We start from the raw sequence: 17,265 nt of genomic DNA, 5'->3' as shown, positions 1-17,265 counted from the left end.
GGGCATGGTATTATCCTGCGTGGCGGTAGCTGACGCAGCCATATTTGTTATGGGAAAGGGACCAGCGTGAACCTGAGAACTTTTCTTTTCTTCAGCCCATCAATGCTTGCCACCCGGAGTAAGCCCTGAATTATGGCGGCCTCTGCGCTGACGCCGCATGGAACTGCCTTTCCAGAAGAGGGGCGATGCGGTTATTTTGTGGAAAAGAAGAAGCGGTTCTGCAGGATGGTGGTGGCAGCCGGAAAAAGGTTCTGTGGTGAACACGCTGGAGCCTCGGAGGTCTGGTATCGCCTTACCCTCTCGAGGGTCGGAAATAAGTTTCCTGGTCCGGCACCTCCCCTCTGACAGATTTCTGCTTCAGTCCCCTGGATTTTGCAGCTTTTCCTGTGATAAACGCAGTACTGGCCTCCCTAGGGAGAGATGATGAGCCGTAGTGAAGTGCAGTGTTTTCTTTTATTTATGTAAAGCGCCAGCAGTGACCCGTTTATTTTGATACCAACTCATGGTAATGCTAGATTTTAGTTTTACTGCAGACTACCGCTTCTTGCGCTCGGCTCACTCTCCGCCTTCCTGATGGGAAATGGTGGTTTAGAAAGAAGAGTGATCAAAGAAAGAATCCAAGGTTTCACTAATTGTGTTTTCATTGTTTCGTGAACGATAATCACGTCTTGTGAATGCGGTTGAGAGAAACTTCTAAAAAATTTTTATTTAGACGTACAATCTTTTGAAAGCAACTAGTAACTACTTTGCTGAAAAGGGGAAGGAGAGATTTTAAGAAACACGTAAGAATGAATTCTTTTAAAATTGAGAACAGAAAGTGTACAGTTTTGCTCGATTGTACATATGATTGTATTGTCAAGCAGCATATACTTTTCTGTATGTGTATTTCTTTAGGGTATTATATGACAGGGCATTTAAAAAACAAGATTAAAAAAATAAAAATAAAAAACAAGATCAGCATAATGCTTATAGAAAAAGAGCATGTTTCATAGGCTTTAGGAAGATTAAACCATAGAGAAAAGCATTTGATTTCATGCCTTCTGAATATCCAGTATTATTTACATTATTTTTGTTTGTTAGATGGTTTATCTTCCTAGGCAATATCCAGTACAGATAACACTGTAGAACCCCTTCATCTGCTACTGATCCCTCCCAGCTATAGCTCTAATTCATATTTTGCTTTAACTGATACTTGCCTGGAATGAAGTGTACTGAAACAAGCTTATTCTTCTTTTGACCTGTGACTGTGACCTGTGACTTACAGGAACTCTTTGAAGTACACTTTATGTTGTATTTTGAGAGGACCAGCAGACATCCCCTGATTGAAAAATGACTTTTATGATTGCCGGAGGATTTTGTTCTCCCTGTTATAAGACCTGGTATTTCACCTTAACCAGACGTCCAGAAGATGACAGCAGATGGAAACAATAGTAGAGTATGACTAGATCCTTACAGGGTAATCCATATTCCTGAAGAGGAATAACATCGTGTTATTAATCTCTTGAAAAAGGACTGAAAAGCACCAAGTAGAAACACTCTCAATGACTATGGTTTGGTTTTCAATTTAGGGTTTCCTGGGCTTGCCTGCTGGCTGAGACGTTAAAGAGTTTGGTTGCAATGCGGGAGACCCAGGTTCAATCCATGGGTTGGAACGTTCCCTTGGAGAAAGGCATGGCCACCCACTCCAGTATTCTTGCCTGAAAAATTCCATGGACAGAGGAGCTTGGTGGGTTACACAGCCCATGAGGTTGCAGAGGGGGACACACTAAGCAACTGACACTTTCACTGATTCTTTAATTTTTGTTATGATTGAGTATATTGTTTCCATCTCTTTTTTCTTAAGTGTCATATTTGGCTGAGACAACTTGTACTTATTTTTACCCATTGTTTCTAATTTGGGGGTGATATAGCCTCCCCAGACGATGTTTGAAGACATTTTGATCGTCAGAGCTGGAAACTGTCTCTTGCATCTAATGGCTAGAGGCCAGAGATGCTGCTAAACATCCTGTGGGGGCTGTCCTGTGGGGGTAGGACAGCCCCCACAAAAAAGAATTTTCCAGCCCCAAATACAGTAGTGCCAAGGTTGAGAAGCCTTGTTTCTAACAAATAACAAATTCTAAAAGTACTTTCCCCTACTTATCATTAGACTTTGGGAAGTTAACATAGAGTCTTCTCCTTCATGGAGTTTAGACTTTAAAGCCAGCAAATAAGGAAGAATATGTGCTATATCTTGAAAAGATATTGAAAAATCTCTTAACTTGTTCATGAAATTCAGTGAACATAGTTTTGTGGATACACTGGGAGGCAAAACAGAACTGAAATAAATTGAAAAAGAAATAGTTAATACTAGTAATGAACACAGCATTTACTGTATGAACAGCACTGTGCTAACATTTCTTTTGAAACCTATTAGCTCAATTTTTACAACCCTTGAGAGGTAAGATACCTTATTATCTTTTAGATGAGGCAGTAAGACTTCAGATCATAGTTAGGAGCTGATAGTTAGGAACTGATAGAAAAATTAGGAATCTAAGCAGTCTGACTGACCTTTGGTTTTAACTGTTATATTATACAGACTTGCCAACACTGTTAACTATTAACTCCTTTATTTTCTCTGAGTACATGTAGTTAAATCAGTGTAACTTAGAAACGAATAGGATGTTATTATTCTGTACCAAAAGCTACAAAACCAGTAGAGTATGATCACCTACCAAATGGTTAAAAGACCATATAGATGTCCCCACCTGACTGTGGTTCAACTTATGATTCTTTGGCTTTATGATACTGCAAAAGCAGTGGGCATTCAGTAGAGAGCATACTTTGAATTTTGAATTTTTCATCTTTTCTGGGGCTAGTGATATGCAGTACTGGGCAGTGTCAGGGAGTCAGGGCTCCAAGTCAGCCATACTATCACAAGGGTAAACAACTAATATGCTAACTGTCATTCACCCACACAACCATCTGTTTTTCACTTTCGGTACATTAGTCAATAAAATACATAAGACATTCAACACTTTATTATGAAATAGGCTTTTAGATGATTTTGCCCAACTGTAGACTTCTGTTAAGTGTTCTGATCACATCTGAGATAGACTAGGTTATGCTATAATGCTTGGTAGGCTAAGTGTATTAAATGTATTTTTGACTGAGAATATGTCAACTTACAATGGGTTTATCAGGATGTAATTCCATCATAAGTTGAGGAAGATCTGTCTTTTGTTGTGTCTGAGATACTTTTCCCCCACACACATTTTAACACCTCTAAAATCAGAATATTTCTTAATATCAATGATATGTCATAATTTAAACTGGCAGCATTTTTTTTCTTAGTGGTCCCTAGAATAATAGTGTATATCTAGTCAGTGCTGTCATAGATTCAAAATTACATATGTTGGCTTTCTCTGTAACTCTCTCTTTCTATAGAGAAAGGTATCTTTCTCTATAATCTATAGATCAATGTTATCCAAAGCAGTATTTGCTCATATATACCTGAACCAGCTACACGAGAGGTTTTTTTTTTAATTGAAGTATAGATGATATGAAAGTGAAAGTTTAGTTGCTCAGTTGTGTCTGACTCTTTGCAACCCCATGGACTGTACCCTACCAGGATCCTCCGTCCATGGGATTTTCCAGGCAAGAGTACTGGAGTGGGTTGCCATTTCCTTCTCCAGAGGAACTTCCCAACACAGGGATCGAACCCAGGTGTCCCACATTGTAGGCAGACGCTTTACCATCTGAGCCACCAGGGTACAGAGATACAATACAGTGATTCACAATTTTAAAGGTTATACTCCATTTACAGTGGTTATAACATATTGGCTATATTCCATGTGTTGTACAATATATCTTTGTAGTTTATTTTATACATAATAGTTTGTATCTCTTAATCCTCTGCCCCTATAATGTTCCTCTCCCCTTTCTTCTCTTCACTGGTAACCACTAGTTTGTTCTGTATATTTGTCAGTCTATTGCTTTTTTTCTTATTTTCGCTAGGAGTATTTTTTTAGAGTCCACATATAAGTGATATCATACCTATTTGTCTTTCCCTGTTTAACTTATTTCTCTGACCATATCCTCCAAGTCTATCCATTTTGTTGCAAATGGCAGAATTCCAGTCTTTTTAAAACCTGGATAGTATTCCATAGGGGGGTGTGTGTGTGTGTGTGTGTGTGTATACCACATCATCTTAATCCATTCATCTGTTGATGAATACTTAATGTTGCTTCTATATCTTGGCAATTATAAATAATGCTACTGTGAACATTGGGGTACACATATCTTTTTGAATTAGTGTTTTTATGGATATGTACCCAGAGGTGGAATTGCTGGGTCATGTGGTAGTTGTATTCTTCGTTTTTTGAGAGCCCTCCTTACTGTTTTCCATAGTGACTGTACCAGCTTACATTCCTACCAACAGTGAATGAGGATTTCCTTTTTTTCACATGACTGTCAGTATTTGTTGTTTTTGTTCTTTTTAATGATAGCCATTCTGACAGGTACGAGGTGATATCTCATTACACTAGAAATTTGTGTTTTAAACTTGATGATCTGATTTTGGGAGTGTTTTGTTAATGTGCCTTTAAGGTTTCCTTAATCTTGTTTTGGGATAGCATAAGCTTATGATTATACTGAAGTTGTATCTAGTATCTGTAAGCAATAAACTTGATATATTGTTAGAATAAATATGTTCTTTTTTGGTTGTTGTTTTTAGGAAGAAAATGCTCGGAAAAGAATTCTGTGTCCTTTAGATCCAAAACAGTAAGTATGGGTTGAAGAAGGGTTTTTCTGTGCTAGAAACAGTGATTATCACAGTCTTATTTTAAATAATTTTCTCTTTAAATTTAGCACAGTATATGAAGATCAACTAGCAAAGCATTTGAAAAAGTGTAACTCAAGAGAGAAGCCGAAACCTGTAAGTGTTTGGTCAGTAAAATTGAATGGTAAAATAGGTGCTATGTAATATTTATGTATACTTAGTAGATTACAAATACGAGCTTTTAACAAAGCTCTTGCTTCAGGAGACTGAAATACGGTAAATACACCTGAGTGTATATAGGACATTAGACTGTGAATCCACTGAGTCCTAATTCAGGTAACAGATGTTTTTGCAACAAAAATAGTATTGAGAGAGTAATTCCACAGTTTATCTATCCAAAAATACTTAACTTAGTGCCAACGCTAGTGGTAAAGAAACCACCTGCCAGTGCAGGAGACATAAGAGACACAGGTTCATGCCCTGGGTCAGGAAGATAGCCTGGAAGAGGGCACGGCAACCCACTGCAGCATTCTTGCCGGGAGAATCCCATGGACGGAGGAGCCTGGCGGCCCCAGTCCATAGGGAAAAAAAGAGTCAGACACAACTGAAGCAACTTAGCACATTAGCATACAAGTTTATTTCAATAAAATATGATCCCAGTCTTCAGTGAACTGTAGCTTCAATGAAAGAAGTAAGTGTACATGTGATAAGAACACATACTTGCATTAAAATTAAATTTAAGGATTCAAGAAAGACTTTCCAGAAAGAGTAACACTTGAACTAAATCCTTTTTTTAAATATATAATTCTATTTTTTTTTTTTGGCTATGCTGGGCCTCCGTGGCTGTGTGGGGTTTTTTCCAATTGTGGAGAGCAGGGTCTCCTCTCCAGTTGCAGTATGCCAGCTTCTCATTGCGGTGGCTTCTCTTGTTGCAGAGCACGGGCTTTAGGGTACACAGGCTTCAGTAGTTGTGGCACATAGGCTCAGTAGTTGCTGCTCCCAGGCTCTAGAGCACCGGTCCTGCACCTGGATAATAATCTTCCTGGATCAGGGATCAAATCTGTCTCCTGCATTGGCAGACAGATTCTCAACCACTGGACTACCAGGGAAGTCCCAGCAGCACTGTCATTTTGACAACAAATTATCCCCATACATTTCCAAATGCCTCCTAATTGAGAACCAGTAGGCCAGATGGCATAAGTTTAAAAAGAAAAAATTTTTACCTTAAGATGTGTAGTAGAAACGTGATGACTATCCCTAGTTAGCCTCTTGGTAAAAAGAATGTTGCCTTTACTTTCAAGTATGCATGGCGATTATCTGGCTTCCCTGGTGTCTCAGACAGGTTCTTTAGAACCTGCCTGCAATGCAGGAGTGTTAGTGTTAGTCACTCAGTAGTGTCTGACTCTTTGCATCCCCAGGGACTACATGTAGCCATCAGTCTCCTCTGTCCATGGAATTCTCCAGGCAAGCATCCTTGAGTGGGTTGCCATTTCCTTCTCCAAGGGATCTTCCCAACCCAGGGATTGAACCTGTGTCTCCTGCGTTACAGGCAGATTCTTTACCATCTGAGCCACAAGGGAACCCGGGTTCAGTCCCTGGATTGGGAAGATCTCCTGGAGAAGGGAATGGCTACCTACTCCAGCATTCTATCTTGGAGAATTCCATGGACAGAGCCTGGCGGGCTACATTCCATGGGGTTGCAAAGAGTCAGACACACCTGAGCAACTAACATTTTCACTTTCATAGACATGGAGGTTCTCTTCCTTACCTGTTAGACTTTAGTTAAAGCAAGCAGGTTGAATATGTGTTCTGGGAATGGTTTGAGAGAAAAAGTGAATTTATTAAAACTGGACTACCCCTGTGAATTTCCTGGTGATCCAGTGCTCAGGACTCCATGATTTCACTGCCAAAGAACCAGGTTCAGTCCCTGGTTGGGCAACTAAGATCCCACAGGCTGAGTGGCACTGGGCCAAAAAAAAAAAATGAAATACCCATGCACAGATTTCATTGCATGCTGGGGACACAGTAAAAAGGAAAGGGAGAAAAGCAGAGCGATGATGAGATAGAGAAAAGAAATGCAGAACAGTTTTTGTCTAGTACACTATGTATAACATGAAACCCAGGTTTTGCTTTACTAATAGTTGTAGCTATTAATAATTTTCTATTAGTTTTTTCAGTCATCCACAAAACATTCTAAAACCCACTTTCTAACCTGTTCCACTTAATCACTAGTTTCTCTTATTACCCATATAAGTAAAAGTAGCAACCCACAGTCCACACATTACTTTTCTGCTGTTTGTATAACTAAAGCCTATTACTGTGCATACTCTCTCAGGAGTTGTCTTCACTTTCAAAAGAGAATTTGTAAAAAATTACACTATTTCATTCATTTATATCTACATGGTCTAATATGTAGTCTCTGCTGCTGCTAAGTCACTTCAGTCGTGTCCAACTCTGTGCGACCCCATAGACAGCAGCCCACCAGACTCCCCTGTCCGTGGGCTTCTCCAGGCAAGAATACTGGAGTGGGTTGCCATTTCCTTCTCTAGCCATGTGTAACTATTTAAATTTGAGTTAATTAAAATTAAGCAAAATGAATGTCTGGTTCATCAGTCACACTAGCCATATTTCAAGGCTGCAGCTACCATGTTGGCTAGGGCAGATATAGAACATTTTCATTATTGAATATGTTGAACTAGATCCTTACTTAGAGTCTTTCTGTCTCTGAAAATGGACTAGAAATATCTCACTATGTTAATTTACACAACATAATATCACAGGACATTTTTATATTCTGTTTTTTTTTTTAGAATAACAAAAAATATTTTACTAAAACATAAGATTTACAGAAGTTTCCAGACAAGCCATACAAAATGGTCACAAGCTTTTTCTTGAAGGGAGGATTCTACACTTGACAGCAAGGTCACAATGTTATTAGTGAGGGCTGTGATGTCTATTTAATGTTCCCATTTTGGCTCAAACAATCAAGCTTGTCCATCTACAGCGTCTAAATAAAGTTTGACTTGGCTAGAGAGCATATTCTAAAGAACTGGTTAGCTGCTTTTAACCAATGCAATTAGATCACCATAAAAAGGGGGGAAGGAGCCCATAAAATTAAAATAAAACTACCTTCCCCCCCACCAAAAAAAAAATAATAATAATAAAATAAAGAAAAACACCCACACCCCTGCAGCTAACCCTGACAACTACCTTCATTCACAGTGCTTTATACTTAAACCATGATGGGGGAAATGAATAAAAGCAGAAAGGCGCCACTGCTTTTAAACGTTTCGCAACAATCCAGATGGTACTTCTAGCCTCTGCTCATGCTTTACAACAGTGAATCAGGACAAGACATAGATTTGCTAATGTGCATTTAATCACCAAAGGGTTGAAGATGTCTGGGTTTTTATTCTGTAATGTTTCTAAGACTGTGTCCATTAAATGCAAACAAAAAAGGAAGAAGTCTTGGCAGAACAGGAGAAGTGATGCACACTTGAGGATCGAAGCGATTTAAATATTATTCATGGCATATAGCCTAGTCCATGCTCTAGCTGTTTCTACGGCTTGGGCTTCATTGGTCTTCCATTGCTCCGCTACATCATTTGCTAATGGATCATCTGGATTGGGAGCACTTAACAAAGCCTGGATGGATAGCAGAACTGTGCGGATCTGCAGTGCTGGGGGCCGCTTATCTTTCAAAATATCTAAACATATTCTTCCCAACTTGTCTACATTAGGATGATAAATTTTGGTCATGAAACGTACTTTAGGGGCTGCCATTGGGTATTCTTCTGGAAGGAATAGTTCAAGTTTAAAAGTCCCTCCCTCAAAGGGGGAATCCTGAGGGCCGGCAATGACCACATGAAAATAACGGGGGTTGCTCTCATCTGGTTCTGCTTTAATGCCAGGAACTGGTTCTGCCAGCAAACGCTGGGTTTCCTTGATAATCCTGCGGGGCAGCCCGGCCATCTTGTCAGATCCCGAGTTCGGCCTCTGGTCTCGTCTCCGGCTCCGCTCTCCTCACGCACGAGTCTATATTCTGTTTTAATTAGTATTTTAAAATAGAAGAAACCAGACTTAAACCATTGTAATATTTTTTCATATCTGTTTGTGGTCATGCTACCTATGTGATAAACAGCCATTTGTAGTTGGACCTTTGTTTTTGCTTTAACAGTTAGCAAAACTAACATCCTCAGTCTATGCTTGAGATAGGTAAAAATGTTAATAGAAATTACTAATGAGTTTCTTTAGACTATAAATGTTTATTCAGATAGCCACCTCACTAGACTGTAAGATACAGGAACACAGAGGTTTTTGTCCGTTCTGTTCACTCTGGTGAATCCTCAGCAACTAAAGCAATTTAAGGACCAGACTAGTCACTCAGTAATTATTTATGAATAATTTTTTCATGAATAAATGAATGAAAGAAAGAGAAGGTGGCAGGTACAGAGTATTAGAAGGGATGAATCAGTTTTTCACATTAATTTTTGTGAACTCTTCATGTTAATAACTTTTGTTATCATTTTGTTTTTGTTAAGGACTTCTTTATTCAAGATATTAATGCAGGCTTAAAAGATGAAAGTGAAATACCAGATCAATTAGTAAGTACTTGACTTTTTAATTTTATGAGGTGTTCATGAGCATCGCCACACTGTAAATAAGCTTACAGTTTTTGTTCCAATTTTTGAAATAAATTAACTATTTTAACATAGAATGCATTTCTTATAGAATCAATGTTATCAGTTCCCAGACCAGCTCACGTCCCATTTTTGTATATAGGTTCCAATTTCGTCTCTCTCTGAAGAGCAGCTGGAAAACTTAATTAAGAAATTGAGAAAAGCAAGTGAAGGTAAGTCTGCCTAAATTTGCAAGTTAAATTTTATTAGAATAATCAGGTGGTATATGAGTTGAACTTTCCTGGTGGCTCAGACAGTCAAGAGTCTGCCTGCAATGCAGGAGACCCAGGTTCGATCCCTGGGTTGGGGATCCCCTAGAGAAGGGAAATTCCTCTGGTTTAAGAGATATTACTACCATTGCTTAGAACCCTACAGTTTCACACTTGGTTGTTTAGGCTTGTGTGCTTTTATTTGGCACAGGTTTGAACTGCACACTTAAAGATCAGATTATGTCCCATCCAGCGTTGCATGATGCCCTTAATGACCCTAAAAATGGTGATTCTGCAGCCAAACATCTGAAACAGCAGGTATGTTTAAGCCACACTAACTCTACTAAAAATGGCCTTTTTGTTCATTTGTCAGAAGCTAACATTCTGTTTTTTCTAGATATAGTATTAATGAAATTTTGTTTAGATTGTCTTTCATGGTACAGAATCTCCATTTGAAACAATGTTGTCCAACATATATAGAAAGTCCTTGGCACGTTAAGTATTTAAAAGCAGGAGAGAAACTTTAAAGCCAAAGAAAAATTATCATTATGAACGTGGTGCCCTATACAGAAATTGTCTTGCTGTTTTTCCATTTGAGCCAGATGTTTTTGTTCTAGTTTATAAAATAATCTTGTGAAGTTTGCAGGCTTCTATTTTAGGTAACATTGAAAATTTAAAGTTACTTGGTCCAAGAAGATGCTTTGTTGAATTTGGAGCAGGAAAGGGAAAATTATCTCATTGGGTTGATATTGCCTTAAAAGATGCTGAAAAAGTTCACTTCATCCTAGTAGAAAAGGTGACCACAAGATTCAAGGTAAGTGAAACCATTGTGGTATATTTGTAGCCAGATTTTGTTTGCAAGAAACTTAAGAAACTTAAGAAAAAAAGCCTCTAAAAGAAAATGAGTTTTTTGTGTTTATTTGATTGTAGTTTTTTATTCTAATTATATTGGTGACTTAAACTGAAAGTAACTTTTTTTAATCTAAATTTTGATAGTTCATTGATCTGAGTTCTTTAACAAAGACAAGAAGATATGTGGAAAGAGCCAAGCTCAAGCTAGGAATTAAAAGTCTTCAGTCCTTACCTACCTCTGAAACTTACTGTTTGTTCAGTAAACATTTATTGAGCATACCACCAGAACCATGACAGATATTGAGTAGATAAATTCAAATAAGATAAGAGTCCCTATTTCTATTACTTATATTTAGAGTGAAAGTGAAAGTTACTCAGTCGTGTCCGACTCTTTGTGACCCCATGGACTAAAGAGTCCATGGGATTCTCTAGGCCAGAATACTGGAGTGAGTAGCCTTTCCCTTATCCAGGGGATCTTCCCAACTCAAGAATCAAACCAGGTCTCCTGCATTGCAGGCAGATTCTTTACCAGCTGAGCCACAAGGGAAGCCCACTTAGATTTAGAAAGAAGAGACAAATAGATAAATGATTATTTTTTTTCAGTGTTAAAATATGGGGGGAAAAAAAAAGATGCTGCACAGAATACAGTGATACAGTGTGCGTTCAAAGGAGGGAGTGACAAATTTTACGGCAGGGAAGTAATGATAAATGGCTACATAGAAAAAATGATATTTGAGGTGTGTCTTGAAAAGTGAGTATTTGCTAGATACAGGCTTTGAGAAGCATTCTAGAAAGCAAGAACAGTGTAACCAAATGCCTGAAAGGACAGGGGAACACAGGAACATTTCTGGGTGATGGAAGTACATGGTGTGAAGTAGAGTTCAACAGTGAGATGGGAGAGGTGGGAGAGACCCGGGAAGGGGTCATAGTTTATGCTATAGAAGGAGTTTGACTTTATCCTTTTACATGCTGGGGATACAGTGGAAACAAGATTTAATTCTTCTCTTCAAAAAGCTTACATCTAATGGGACAGTTTTATAAGCATATTGGTTTAGTATGCTAAGTGATAAGTACCAGATGATGTAAGAGTTCTACCAGAAGATAGAACACCAGCCTCAGTGCAGGTTTCCTGAGGAGAAGGAAGCAGCAAAGAAGAGATTTAAGGAGTATATAAGGATTGGTGGAGTAAATGGAGTTTTAAAAGTTCATCCTAGCAGTACCGTTAAAGCTGTATCAGAAGAGTATGAAACTTGAACTAGAGAGATTAGTAATAAGATACTAGCCTATGATCCAGGTAAGAAATGGGCCAGAGCTAAGGATGTTGCAGTGAGACAGAGGAGGGAAGAATATGAGAAATGTAATGATAGTGGGAGCCATGAGACTATTAAGTAAGAGGGAGGAGTTAACTTCTGGTGACCTTTTGTGCCTTAAATGACTAAGTGGGGTTCTTCCCTCAGACAGGGATGTGGCAGGAGGAAGGAGAAGAATATAGTTCAGAGGGAGAAGTAATGAGTTCAGTTTTGGATGAGTCTGCTGTTGAAGTAGAAGCTTCTGTTGGACAGTTGGATTTGTGTGCGCTCATTAGAACGGTCTGGGCCGGGAGGAGCCAAGATGGCGGAGGAGTAGGACGGGGAGACCACTTTCTCTCCTACAAATTCATCAAAAGAATAACTGAACGCAGAGCAAACTTCGCAAAACAACTTCTGATCGCTAGCTGAGGTCATCAGGCGCCCAGAAAAGCAGCCCATTGTCTTCGAAAGGAGGTAGGACAAAATATAAAAGATAAAAAGTGAGACAAAAGAGCTAAGGACGGAGATCCGTCCCGGGAGCTCTTAGGCGGCATTGCTTGGGGTAGAGTCCGGGCCTGAGTGCCCTGAGGACAATCGGAGGGAGCTTCTGTGAGTTGCCAACATTAACTGTGGGAGACCAAAGGAGAGAGTAAATTAACCGGCCCGAACACACTGCCGGCCATTCGCAGAACAAAGAGACCGAGAGGGTCCAGAGAGGAGCTCGCAGGCTGCGGACCGGCCCAGCTCCGCCGGAGGCAGGAGGCAGGGGGGAGGGGAAGGTCGCGGCGAGACACAGGGCGCAGGCACCCGACCGGCGCGGGCGGGGACTGGGGCTGGGGACGTGGAGGGCAGAGGGCGCGCGCACCCGACTGGCGCCAGCGGAAACTGAGATTGGGTCCGCGGAAGGGAGTGGGCGCGCCACACCTGGGGAGAGTGCGCCCACCAAGCCCCTGGCTGCCTGGACCGCTCTGACGGGGAAGGCACAGAGAGCAGGCGCAGCTTTTCCTTCCGTGCTTTTGTGGAACACCCGAGGGCTGGAACCTCGCGCAGCGCGGGGCGCGCTCCATATAGAACAGCCGGGAGCCTGAGCGGCGCAGACGGAGAGGGCAGCGTCGGCCCCTCCCGGCGGCGCCAGCCTGTCCCCGCGGCGCAAGCCCGTCACCACAGCGACAGCCCCTGCCGGCAGCGCCAGCCCCTCCCCGCAGAGCGACGGAACTAGCTACCTGAATAAGAGTCCACCTCCGCCCGCCTGTGTCAGGGCGGAAATGAGGCTCTGAAGAGACCGGCAAACAGAAGCCAAATAAACAAAGGGAACCGCTTCAGAAGGGACTGGTGCAACAGATTAAAATCCCTCTAGGAAACATTGACTACACCGGAGGAGCCTGTAGATATCGAGAAGCTTAAGCTGGAACGAGGAGCTATCTGAAACTGAGCCGAACCCACACTGACTGCAACAGCTCCAGAGAAACTCCTAGATATAATTTTACTTTTTTCTCTTTTTTTATTTTTTTTAATTTTTTTTTTATTTTTTTCTTTTTTCTTTTTTATTTTTTCTCTTTTATTTTCTTTTAAAATCCCCTATTACTCCCCCATTACTCCTTAACTTTCATTTCCATAGACTTTTACGATTTTTTAATTAGGGGGAAAAAAAAAATTTTTTTTTTCTTTTTTTTCTTTTTCTTTCTTTTTTTTTTTTTCTTTCCTTTTTCTCTTCTATTTTCTATTTTTCTTTTTCTCTTATTTCTTTTAAAGTCCTCTAGTACTCCTCTACTACTCCTTAATTTTCATTTTCAATACACTATAACCTTACAAAAAAAAAAAAGAGAAGAGAACGGTCTGGGCCACAGTGTAGATTTATCAATCATAGGTGTATGTATATAGATGAGAATGGTTGTGATCTTTCGGGGAGAGTAAGAAGAGAAGCAAGCCACAGATAGTGTATTAGGGCCTGATAAAGATAAAGGAACTGGCAAATAATCTTAGGTAAGTCATTTAACATCTATGAACATTAATGCCTTCATCAGTGAATTGGGGATTTTTAGAATTAAAGGAAATAATGTGTACATTATAATTTATAAAATGTTCAAGGCTTGTAAAAATTTGAGGGCTTCCCTGGTAGCTCAGCTGGTAAAGAATTCACCTGCAATGCAGGAGACCCCAGTTCAATTCCTGGGTTGGGAAGATCTGCTGGAGAAGGGATAGCATACCCACTCCAGTATTCTTGGGCTTCCCTGGTGACTGTTGGTAAAGAATCCACCTGTAACGCAGGAGACCTGGGTTCGATCCCTGGGTTGGGAAGATCCCTTGGAGAAGGGAAAGGCTATGCACTACAGTATTCCGGCCTGGAGAATCCCATGGACTTGTTATTTTCTGTCACAGAATATACAATTAACAATTCTGCTTTTTATACTAAAAAATAAAATGGAAAATTATTAGCTCTGACTTTTGAAAACAAAAAGAAATCTTTTTATTTTCATAAAGCTTTTTTTCCCCTTACATGAAACCCATTGTTATAATAATGTTCTATTTATACAGGTAGATGGCAAACACAGAAAGAAAAATTCAGTGTTTGAAAGACTTCAAATTGATATTCAACACCTGTGTTTGAGTAAGTTGCGTAACTTTCAGTTGCTGTTCCATAAATCATAGAATTTTCAAACTCTTGAGGGTTGCTTAGAAATCCAATCAGGCAGAACAGTGCTTCAGGAAAAACAAAGATTAATCCATTTTTAATATAGAATTTTATATCTTAACATTTAGATACATATAATCCCATACAATACATCCCATACAAATGGGATGAGGGTTGACACTCTTAAGAAATTGTTTTTCAGTATCAGCTAGACATGAAATGTCATACTAGAGAATAGTTTAAAATTGTTGATAATATGCCCTTGTCTTGTTTATTTGTGCTGTTGAACTACTGAGTTTGTTCATGCCATACACTAGCCTTCTGCCCATTGTTAACATGACTTTACCAAAACTGTTAAGGAATTGAGCTAGTTCTCTCCCACAAGTTTAAATTGTACCAAAGAAAATAACCCATCTCTATGGCACTTATTTCATACACACACACACATACCCATGAATCATACTTTTTAATGCCCTTCTTGTACCTTTTTTAGTTTTTCATATTATTTAGAATAAAAATAATACAAACATATGCCAGCGACCTCTTCTGCTAATTTTAATTCAGCCCTGTAATGCAACCCACCATTGGCCCATATAGTAAATAAAATTTGTTCATTGAGTTAGTAGATAATTTATAATTTTTTTTGCTTGGTCTTTTAAAAATGTATTTAAGGTCTTATGTATAGCACAGGGAACTATATTCAATGTCCCCTGACAAACCATATTGAAGAAGAATATATATAAATGTTTATATAACTGATGACTTTGCTGTATAGTAGAAATTAACACATCATTGTAAATCGACTATACTTCAATTTTTTAAAAAGAGGTATAACTTTAAAAATTGCACTTTAATTGTCTTAAATTGTTTTAATACATTTATCAAGTATTCTGTTAGTGGCCAGCTTCCTGAAAAATTCTGTCCTGGATCCTTCAGACCTGTTCCAGTCTAGACTGGGCGTGCTCCTTTCTGTTCCTGGGGCACAATTGTCAACCTTAAAACTCTTCATTCTCATCCTGGGGATTCCCTTCACTCTTGTAGGTTGAAATTTATTTTTCCACATTTTTTTTTTCTCTTTTGGCCATCCTGGATGGGTTTTGGAATCTTAGTTCCCCAACCAGGGATCGAATCCTCAGCAGTGAAAGTGTGGAGTCCTAACCACTGGACCTCCAGGGAATTCTCTATTTATCTACATCTAACCCCACATCTTCCTCTGTTGATTTACTCTTCTTGGGCAAAGACCTCCTCTGTAACTTCCTGAGAAACACCTGCATTAGAAAGAAATTTGATACCTTGCATTGTCTGAAAATATCTTTTTAACTGTACCCTTACACTTGATTTGGCTGGATCTTTTCTATTTCTGAGGCTTCCCTTGTGGCTCAGCTGGTAAAGAATCTGCCTGCAATGATCCCTGGGTTGGGAACATCCCCTGGGGAAGGGAAAGGTTACCTACTCCAGTATCCTGGTCTGGAGAATTCCATGGACTGTATAGCCCATGGGTTCACTGAGAGTTGGACACAACTGAGTGACTTTCACTTTCACTTTCTATTTCTAAGAACTTTGAAACTATTACTCCATTAGTATTGTTGTTCAAAAGTTCAGTGCTGTTCTGAGTCCTGATCCCTTGTGCATCATCTCCTTTTTTCTTTCTAGAAATGTATAGGCTCTTTTCTCTGTCCTCAGTTTTAAATTTCCACAGTGATGTGCCTTGTGGTCATATTTTTGTCTGTTGTGTTGGGCACTTGGTGTGCTCTTGTGTTTCGAGCAGTCGTTCTCAACTAAAGACAGTTATGGCCCTCAGGGAGAACTGACAATGTCTGAGATATTTTTTGTTGTCACAAGAGTAGTCATGTTGCTGGCTAGATGGATACAGACCAGAGCGCTGCTAAATATCCTATAAGGTACAGTACAGTTCTCCACAGCAGTGAATTATTGGAGCCAAAAGTTAAGAATGCCAAGGGTGAGAAATCCTAATTTAGAGATTCCAGTATTCTCAGCTTTCTGGGAAATTTCCTTACATTCTGGGTAATTTCTTTGCGTTCTTTCTTTCTTAATTTTCTCTGCTTCATTTTTTTCTTTTCTCCCTTAATGGGAGAACTTTTATGATTTAGTTATTAGACCTGAAATAGTTCTCTACTTTTCTTGACTTTACTTCTCTGTTCTGTATCTTTTTTTTTTATACCTTTGCAAATTTCTTCAACTTAATTTCTTCTATCATAGTTTTAATTTCTAAGATCTTTTTCTCTGAATTTATCTTTGTTATTTTAACTGTTCTTCTTTTTAGAATTGTAGTATCTTTGTGAGGATATTAGCATACGCTTTTTAAGAAGTATTCTCCCTTTATAGTCTGTCTTTACTCATTTGCTCTTTTCCATTTGTTTTGGTCTGTCTTTTTCAACTGAGAGGCTCTGCTCAAGCATCTGTGCTTTTTGATGGTGTGTTCATAGTGAGATCGAGGGACTATCAACTCGAGTCTTCAAGTGGAATTGTTGACTTCAAGCTCCAGTTTGAAGTAACTTGTCTAAAACATCTTTCTTCTTGGGCTGGTCAGGTTCCCCAAATAACACTTTTTGATCACCTGCCTAGAGGGTGAGAGTCTAGTTACTAATGTTGTCCCAGTGAGGAGTAAGAGCTTCATCCATATGTATACTCACTTAATCCTGCTATTTTACCACACATCAGCTTTCCACTTCAGGCTTCCCTCATGGCTCAGACAGTAAAGAATCTGCCTGCAATGTGGGAGGCCCAGGTTCGATCCCTGGTTTGGGAAGATCTCCTGGAGAAGGGAATGGCAACCCACTCCAGTATTTTTGCCTGGAGAATTCCATGGACAGATGAGCCTGTCAGG

The 17,265-nt window shown here is 39.5% G+C and overlaps 2 protein-coding genes across 6 annotated transcripts in view; one reads left to right on the top strand and one right to left on the bottom strand.

Moving 5' to 3' along the window:
- The first annotated feature begins 2 nt into the window (after nucleotides 1–2).
- The window catches only part of TRMT13 (tRNA methyltransferase 13 homolog), a 21,493-nt gene continuing 4,230 nt past the window's right edge, over nucleotides 3–17,265 (top strand). For 4 of the 5 annotated variants that reach the window (XR_009689091.1, XR_009689092.1, XM_061121300.1 and 1 more), the window contains exons 1-8: nucleotides 3–279; nucleotides 4,712–4,758; nucleotides 4,846–4,912; nucleotides 9,298–9,360; nucleotides 9,539–9,608; nucleotides 9,856–9,962; nucleotides 10,291–10,458; nucleotides 14,321–14,393. Coding sequence is in view for 3 of the 5 variants with exons in the window: in XM_061121300.1 (XP_060977283.1) it covers nucleotides 133–279; nucleotides 4,712–4,758; nucleotides 4,846–4,912; nucleotides 9,298–9,360; nucleotides 9,539–9,608; nucleotides 9,856–9,962; nucleotides 10,291–10,458; nucleotides 14,321–14,393 (742 nt within the window). In the remaining 2 variants the exon portion in view is untranslated. The other variant, XM_061121301.1, reaches the window with a different exon arrangement.
- On the bottom strand, nucleotides 8,114–8,810 carry LOC133040999 (ubiquitin-conjugating enzyme E2 N-like). The gene has a single exon (XM_061121303.1). The coding sequence runs from the start codon at nucleotides 8,726–8,728 to the stop codon at nucleotides 8,270–8,272; it is 459 nt and encodes a 152-aa protein (XP_060977286.1). The 5' UTR covers nucleotides 8,729–8,810; the 3' UTR covers nucleotides 8,114–8,269.

The sequence above is a fragment of the Dama dama genome, chromosome 20 (assembly GCF_033118175.1).
Source record: "Dama dama isolate Ldn47 chromosome 20, ASM3311817v1, whole genome shotgun sequence".
Taxonomy (NCBI): domain Eukaryota; kingdom Metazoa; phylum Chordata; class Mammalia; order Artiodactyla; family Cervidae; genus Dama; species Dama dama.
The sequence above is the reverse complement of the archived record's forward strand: the minus strand, read 5'-3'. Positions and strand labels throughout refer to the sequence as shown.

Coding starts and splice junctions, on each gene's coding strand:
- LOC133040999 (XM_061121303.1), bottom strand. CDS start 8,728: ATGGCCGGGCTGCCCCGCAGGATTATCAAGGAAACCCAGCGTTTGCTG.